General features: G+C 43.1%; 1 protein-coding gene across 1 annotated transcript; it reads left to right on the top strand.

The window, feature by feature from the left end:
• Positions 1 to 324: 324 nt before the first annotated feature.
• LOC119037013 (Golgi phosphoprotein 3-like) lies at positions 325 to 834 on the top strand. Its single transcript, XM_037129035.2, has one exon. It carries the CDS (start codon positions 340 to 342, stop codon positions 703 to 705), a length of 366 nt encoding a protein of 121 aa, XP_036984930.1. The 5' UTR covers positions 325 to 339; the 3' UTR covers positions 706 to 834.
• The last annotated feature ends 8,039 nt before the right edge of the window (positions 835 to 8,873 follow it).

Raw genomic sequence — 8,873 nt, 5'->3', positions numbered from 1 at the left:
GATCAGCAATCTGTTCTAATTTGCGTATTAGAATAGTCTAATTCATTCTCTTTTCCAAGTGTTTATCGAGCAAGTACCATGTTCCAGGACAATACCTGGGGCCAGGGCTGCAGAGATGAATAGAACATGAGTGCTGTCCCACGAGGGGCTCACGTTCTGGGAACACGGGCTGCTCCTCTAGAAACACACCAGCTACAACGAACACGCTTTGCTCTTCATATTTTAAACACAAAGAAAGAAAATAACGACTGAGATTCTCCTCTAACTTTTAAAAGCTTTTGGTCAGTGAGACATAAATCCCCTAGAATCGCATTATCAGTTATGAAACATGGAAGAACAATGGAGATCCTGGTAGAAAAGGGCGTGTTGACCACCGAGAAGCAGAACTTCCTCCTCTTTGACATGACGACACACCCCCTCACCAACAACAACATTAAGCAGCGCCTCATCAAGAAGGTCCAGGAGGCCGTCCTGGACAAGTGGGTGAACGACCCTCACCGCATGGACAAGCGCCTGCTGGCCCTCATTTACCTGGCCCACGCCTCGGACGTGCTGGAGAACGCATTCGCCCCCCTTCTGGACGAGCAGTACGACTTAGCCACCAAGAGGGTGCGGCAGCTCCTCGACTTGGACCCCGAGGTGGAGTGTCTGAAGGCCAGCACCAGCGAGGTCCTGTGGGCGGTGGTGGCGGCCTTTACCAAGTAGCCCCGCCCCGAGGGGCGTGTCCTCCTGTCTCTGTCCGCCGACTGCTTCTGTTCCACGGACTTCTAGTTTTCTGCAATTTGTACTCCCCTACACTAACATTGGCTTTTGTTTTATAAAATAATAGGAGGCTTTTTTAAATGTGTGTTTATATGTAGGTATCTGCTGGTATGTGTGGTTCAGAAAAAAGTGTTAACTGCTTATGGGCATTTCATTCCTTCCCGAGTTCAACAGACTTGCCCTTCTCACTCTAACAGGTTTTGGAATTCTACAATGTCCACTTTCAAACTCCTTCCAGTTCCAAACACACATCCTGAGTATGCACTCAGTTCCAAATTTTCATCAAGCATGAACTCTTCTATGGTCTTAAAAAATGGAGACAGAAATCAGGCACACGAAGCTTTTACTGAAAGCGAAAGGCTGTATCTAAGGGCATTTTATGATAGAGCTCAACAGGGATGCACACCGTGACATTTTTTCCTGGAATTATTCTAAGTGACTTAAGTCAGGCAGAAAAAGATAAATACTACAATACATGGCATCCCTCGTATGTGGGGTCTAAAAGAGTCAAAGCCATAGAGACTGGAATGGTGTTTGCCAGGGACTGGGGGCTGAGGGGAATAAGGAGATGGATGTTGGTTAAAGAGCACAAATTTCCAGGTATAAGGTGAATAAGTTTTGGGGACCTAATATTAGGACAGCGTGGTGATTACAGTTAATAACCCTGTGCTATATACTTTAAACTTACTGAGAGAATAGATCTTACATGTTCTTACCACAAAAAAGAAATGGTGATTATGTGACAGGATGAAGGTGTCAGCCAAAGCTAGGGTGGTAATCATTTTGCAATATATAAAGTGATTTTATATATAGATAAAAAGATATACTGCAAAGGTATACTGCAAGATATACAGGCTCTGGCACAAATAACGTCCCTTTTTATTACAAAATCTTTTATAAGCATGTAATTCTGTAACACAACAACATCACACTCAAGCACACCACATGACATTTTAGGTGAAATGTTCAAATTAAAATTTAAATTATTGCCCCCCTGTTATTACCCTAGCAACCACACTTGAGCAGGTGTTACTTCTGCTGGACCCTGTATTTTGACATATATGCTATATGTTATGTGTGTCAATTGTATCTTAATAAAGCTGGAAGAATTGCTTTGCACATCTCGGATTTGTATTTTCACTTTATTAAATCAGAACAGTAAACTGCTCCATAACGCTGCTCGGATTGAGCTACATCCCATTTCTGCAGTATGTAGTGTTGACTTCCAGTGGATTGCTCCTGGAATGGCTGTTGCCACAGTTTCGTCATAAATCTAGATAACTGCGAGGACCAGTCCTTTCTTCAAAACTGCGTTGGTGACTCTGAGCCCCTTGCTGCCCCGTGTGAAATTGAGGGACACACTGTCCAGCTCCCTGAAACACCCTGTGAGGGTTTTGATGGGTGTGACACTGACTGCACAGATTTATTTGATGGAACTGACATCTTTATGATACTGAGTCCTTTCATCCAGGAACACGGCACAACTTTCTGCGGTAAATTGAATACGGCCACAGAGTCTTTGCAGCTTCTGGGAAGAGGTGAAGCCTCTTTTCCGACTTCTTGAATCTGGGCTAGCTCTGCCCTTTGCTTTATCCAATAGGGTGTGGCCAGGGTAACATCTTGGAAGTCCCAGAGTCTGGGACACATAGCGCGATGTAGTGTATGCCTTCATGCTCTTGGAATGTTGCCTTGAGACCACCATGGCATAATGAAGCCCGGATGAAAGGACACATGGGACGAGAAGTGCAGCTGTCCCAGCACCATTCAGCACCCAGACAGCCTGACCTGCCGGCTGAGCCCAGCTGCACGTGTGAGCTTACGTGAAAGCAGCAGAGGGCTGCCTGGCCGACCCAGAATTTCAGGAAATGATGCACTCTTGTTGATTTAAGCCATTAAACTTGGGGGTGTTTTATTCCACAACAAAGGCTAGTTGAAGGAGAAAATGGTGCCTAAAAATGAAGTGCTCTGTAATCAAAACCTGATCCCTGTGACGTGGCCTTTGGACTGGCTAGTGGATTGAGGCTCCCGGGGCAGCAAGGAGGCTGCCAGTGGAAGTTGAAAAATTATGGGTTGGCAGGTGGGAACTACTACTGAAGTCTGGAAGGACAGTCAGTCATGTTCTGTGCTGGTGGAAAAAGTGTCAAAACTGTCGCCAATACCATGTGAACCAGAAGAAACACGTGGCCAACCCGTAGAATTGTGAGAAATATTGGATTATTATTCCATTAAGAGAATAAGTTTTGGGGTGGTTTTGTACAATAGACAATGAACTTGTGAACCTGGCTGTTAAGGACTGAATTGTGTCCCCTCAAAAGTGCATATGTTGAAGCTTGTCCCCCTAACATGTCTTCATTTCAAGATAGAGCCTGAGGGAGACAATGAAAGTTAAATGAGGTCATAAGAGCAGGGTCCTAATCTCATAGGACTGGTGTCCTTATAAAAGAAAGAGCACAAATAACCTGTCTGTTGACATTCTTGGGTTTTTTATATAGATGATATTATCCAGAAAGGATGATGTTCATTTCGAGCTATTATACTCAGTTTTTCCTGAGCTAAGTTGTCAGCATTTATTTTTTATTTAATTTTGGAATAGGTATTACATTTACATGCTTCAAGAAACAATAAAAAGTGTATCTATACATTTCCTGAGCTAAGTTGGCAGCATTTATACACTATGTATAGTGACATTTTGCTCTATCTTCATTTCTTTGTCTTCTCACAATGGCTAATACAGTATCAACCAATACAGAGATTAGCAGATGTCTCTGTCCTTCAGCTGCCTTTGATAAAAATGTTCCTAAAATTTGTCATTAAAATTGTGATGTTTTACCCCTGGCTGGTGGGGCTCAGTGGATTGAGTGCCTGCCTATGAACCAAGGGGTCACTGGTTCAGTTCCCAGCCAGGGCACATACCTGGGTTGTGGGCCAGGTCCCCAGTTGGGGGTGCACAAGAGGCAACCACACACTGACGTTTCTGTTCCCCTCTTTCTCCCTCCCTTCCCCTTTGTCTAAAAATAAACTTTTAAAAATTGTTATATTTTATATAGATTGTGGGAGAGATACTTAACCAGATTAAGGAAGTTAGCTTCTATCTTTAAATTGCTGAGAGCTTATCATGATTGAGAATGGAATTGTATCCCTTTTATTTTTGCCTTTTAATTTTGAGGTATAGCTTACACACTGTGAAAAGCAGAGATCATAGTGGTTACTTTAATGAGCCTTGACGCGCATACGCCACGTCACCCACAGCCCTCTCGTGCTGCAGAACATTCCCACAACCCTGGAAGACTCGCTCACACCCCTTCTCAGCAACACTCCTGAGCTGACCAAACTTTTGATTTTTCACATTAGGTTAAGTGATTGATAGTTTGTTTCTTCCTTTTTCTGTTCTCTCTCTCTCTCTCTCTTTTTTCTGAGTAGTGTCCCATTATCTGAACATCCTGCAATTTACTTAATGCTTGTCTTGTGGGACCATCTGGGCTGTTCCCAGCTTTGAGTCACCTAAAAGCTGCTGTAGACTTACTATGAAACCCCTGTGCACGTCTGCTCTGCAGGGCCATTGCATTTCCCGGGGGAGACACCTCTGCTTCTTGGCCGCATGGTAGGTACCTTGCCATACGTGGTCTCAGAGAGAGAATATGAGTTGGACTGGGGACAGGAGGAAAAATAGCCATCTTCCTTCTTGATCATCCTACGTAAATGAGGCAAAATCATAAGCCCCGATAACAGACCCAGACTTCCCAATCATCTTTCCAGTGCCTCGTTTTAAAATATTAACATCATCAAGGATCACAGATACCCATTGTGGTTTTTTTTTCCCCGTCAGCTTTGTTTCAGTCCTATTTCTCATTCTTGCCCCACAGTGTACACCCAATCTGTGGTTCCAAAGTTCTCTAGGGTTCTGCCCATCAAATATCTTCCTTCCCGGCCAGGTTTTCCCCTGGGAGCCCTTTAAGCTGTGCCTTTCTCTGTCTTTCTAATTAATTAGCACTCATCTTGCTAGTTTTTGTCAATTGAGGGCATCATTTAGGCTCACCTATTTTTCATTCATTAACTGTAAGTATAGAGAAGTCTCAAGAGAAGCAAAGAAAAAAAATTACCAAGTACAGATCAACTGTTTTTAATGAAAACTGTGTAAGCCTAGTAAGTTCTTTTTGAAGAGGGTCAAAATCATCGTAAGACTGTAGTCAAATCAAAGGGAAATACTTTACAATAATGTAAGAAAGCAATGTTCCATATGAAATTATATACAAATTATTGATTCTGGCTATCCCACCTGCTAGCTATATGATTTGGGGGAAATTATTTGAGCTCTCAGAGACTCAGTATTCTCTTGTCTAAAATGGAATTAATAAAACCTTCAAATTAAGAGTTATAAACACATACAATAAATATGAAGTTCAATTAATATAAATTCTATTTTTCATTTGAAATGAATAAATAAAAGATGGAAATTAGTGAAATGTTCATCAAAATTGGTCTTTGTTAAAAGCAAAGCTGAAAAGTTAGTGACATCTCAGTAGAGGATCTATAGCAAAGAGAAGAGCATTTCTGATGTATTTTAGTCTATTATCTGGCTAAATCTTGTCTTTAAAAACCATACTGCTTCTTTCTCTTCTCTAAGCATTTTCTCCTCCCTTCTTTCTGCCTTGTAAGCCCTACCTGTCTGAAAATAAGTCAGGTGAAGTATGTCAGCCATGGTCTCATCAGGAAGCTGACTGACTTCACTTCAGCTAGTTCCGAAGATAAGACTTTAATAAGGGAATTCCTTCAGAGCTGTAGATAAGGGGATGAACAACAGATACCGAGGCATGTACAGGCAAGCAGTAGAAGGCAGCCATTACCACACCAAGGGCAAGAGGGACAAAGAAGAGGAACAGAATTCCTGGAGCCCAGAAAAGTGAGATGGGGAGGAGCAGCCATCTAGCAGAATCTCTAATTGTGGTGGGAGGCAGCCACCGCCTGAGGCTTAGCAACACAGGAGGGAAGGGAGGAAGCAGTTTCCTGGTATCCCTTTCTCCTCCCTCCACCAGGACCCTTTTCAGGCTGCTGGAAGCCAGTTGTCAAGGGCGCCTGGGAGAGGCGGTCCTCCCAGGGGCCCAGAGTAAGGGAGAGAGAGAGCATATGCAGCAGCAAAGGGAGACAGATCAACACAGGAAGATTTTACAGAATATCTGTTGCATGACTTGGAGGGACATCAAGATGTGTGAAAAGTCCAAACATCCTCAATGACAGGAAGCAGCTGAAATAGAAAACTGCAGGTCACCTTGTGGGGAAACCAAACTTCTTCACTTTATGTTTGATACCTGTGGTATATAGAAATAGATGCAGGCATTTCCAATTAGAAAGGAAGATCATTTCATGTTGCATATTTCATGCCTTCAGGTGACTCTGAATTCATTACCTCAATGAATTACCAGCTGCCTCTCAGGGGACAACAAAGGAGCCAAAGCGCCAGCCCTGAATTAGTGGAACTGACAGGCTAAGGCATCAAGTACTGTTTGCAATGTGTGCGTGTGTGCAGTTCCAGGAAATGTCTCAGCTCCGTAAGGATTTGTTTAAAAATTCAAATCCCACAGATTGAATTATTTATTGTGTCCCGAGAAGTCCACTAAGTTCTAGGTGACACTTCTTTTGACATGATCCTAGGAGGGAGATTGTGTATTCCTGGCCTTTTACTTGCAGTCCAACGGTGTCTTTTGATAATAAAGCCTAATCACAGTATTTGATTCAATACTGTGTCCCACTGTGGCTGACATTTTGGTGCTTTCTATGCAGTGAAGTATTTATCGAGTAGTATGTCTTACTTCAAATTGATGACTTCTTCTACTAGGAATCAGTGGATGGGATTCAGGGGCCCGTGAAATCCCTAAAATTGATTGCAAGATGTTTGGCATGCGTGTGTTTTTCTGGGAAGATCTACTGTTTCCACAGATATTCCAAAGTTATTCTTTCCTCTGCCTTTCTAAATCAATTAGCGCTCCTCTGTCTGGTTCTCGTCAACTAACTGATGGCCCGTCTACATTTTATCTCACTGTGTGGGCTTACATATTTGCCTTCCTTACCTATCATTGTAGAGGATTCTCAAACAATAGAAAGGTACAAGAGTACGGTCAACTGTTTTTCACGTTGGGAGCCATGGCTGAATACGAATGTATTGGAAGGGAAACTGGGTAAAAGATGAGAGAGCTATAAAAAATTCTTTTAAAATAGAGATTGGAATTTACAACAGAGATACCCTCCCTGGCAGTCTTGTTGGCTGGCCTTATGGTGCTTTCAGTGAGAGAGTTCGGGGTATAAAAAAATAAAAAGACAATCTTTTGCCTGAATCTAATGGTTTGTCCCTGAATTTCATGGTTTGTCCATGGGGGATTGGTTTCATGATCCTGGGTAGGGACCCATTCTCTTTTTGAACCTCCCACCATATTTGTTCAGGGGTTTTACTTGATGGTAGCAGAATATTCTTGAGCCTGCCAAGATGATTACAGAACGGCCCGCGGATGAAATAGTTGGTGCTGCATCCTGGGCATCAATGCACTGATATAACGGAATTGCTGATTGTTTGGGCAAGTATTACACAGATGCTGGATAAAGACGGGGTCTCAAACTCAGTGCCTATTGGGAGCTGGCCTGGTGAAAGGTGGGTGGGTAGTGTTGAACCACAGACATCATGCTTCATATCCAAAGGGGTAGCCTTTACTCCACGTTTTTAGATGAAAAATTGTGATTTGTAGAAGTCGGCAACAGATTCAAAACATTTTAAAATACTGTGTGGGATGAGCATATGTTTTGAGGGTGTATTTGGCCCAGGGGCTGCCAGTTTGGGATCTCTGGGGTAGGGCCGCCGTTCCCAAGCCCGGCTGCAGCCCGGAATCATCTGTGGAGCCGAGGAAACACAGATGCCCAGTCTCCTCCCAACCTGCTGAATCTCATCCCCGGGGTGATGCTGGTGCACAGCCAGGTTTGAGAACCATGAGAGCAAAGAATTGGCTGATGGAATAGCATTTACCATCCTTGAAACTACAAAATTCAAAAATGATCCCACTGAAGGAAGTCAGAGGAGAAATGAACAAACCGCCCCCACGGGAGAGTGAACATGGCAAAGGCCCGCAGGGACGCCTTTAAACGTGCTCTCCCGTGTCTCAAGTGTCGTTTTAGGATGGCCTGGCAGAGCTGTGCCTAGCCACATGTGGCTGCTTAAATTTAAATCAATTAAAATTAAATAAAGTGTAAAATTCAGTGGCTTAGTTGCAATGGCTGCATTTCAAGTGTTAAGCAGCCACATGTGGCGGGTGGCTTCCATCTCGGACAGAGCAGATACAGGGCACTTCCATCATTGCAGAGGGTTCCGTTAGACAGGCCAGTACTGGTGAGAATCCAGAGGAATCTGTAGACCTTTTAAGCCATTCATGTGGGATTCTGGTGTCTCAAGGGAGTGGTAATTATTAGTATAGAATAAAACATTTCCGAATGGGCCACATGGGGCCACACTTTCATGAAGAGTGATGTTCACCTGAATGCAAATTAATTCGTAGATACAAAGTTTTTTAAAGTGCAGAAGTACTCATGCAATCATTGGACAAATATTTATCTGCTCTTTTCTATATGCCAAACCCTTTGCTCTGTGTTTAAATTATTCATGAAATTGAATGGAGTTAAAAAATTGGCTCAGGCAGCTTTCGAGAGCTATCCTCCCTTAGTCTGCAGTCTACTTTCCCCTTTTAATTATGAGGAATTCCCCTTAATAGTTATCATTAGGTTGAAACATGTTCCCAGGGGTGTGTAATGTATCTTCATGGTTAAAAGAAGAATGCCGTGATGACTAAGAGCAGAGAAGCCTTCTCTTTGCTGAAAGGTGTAGATGCTTGGTGACAAGTTTCGATCTCACGAGGACTAGGTATAGACACGATACTCTGACCAACAGCCTGCCACTACCTAAATGGAACAGCGTCTGCACAGCCGTTCAGTCCAGTCATTGACCACTTCTTACTGCTATTCAATCAATGTACAGGGGAATAAAAACCAGAGACAAACAAGACAGAAAGAGTCCAAGGTTATATGATAGGCTTTTGGCCTTGGATTTGAGTGCACATTTAAAAATTTGCACAAAT

The sequence above is a fragment of the Artibeus jamaicensis genome, unplaced genomic scaffold, assembly GCF_021234435.1.
Source record: "Artibeus jamaicensis isolate MK-2021 breed Jamaican fruit bat unplaced genomic scaffold, CSHL_Jam_final scaffold_369, whole genome shotgun sequence".
Classification (NCBI taxonomy): domain Eukaryota; kingdom Metazoa; phylum Chordata; class Mammalia; order Chiroptera; family Phyllostomidae; genus Artibeus; species Artibeus jamaicensis.
The sequence above is the reverse complement of the archived record's forward strand: the minus strand, read 5'-3'. Positions and strand labels throughout refer to the sequence as shown.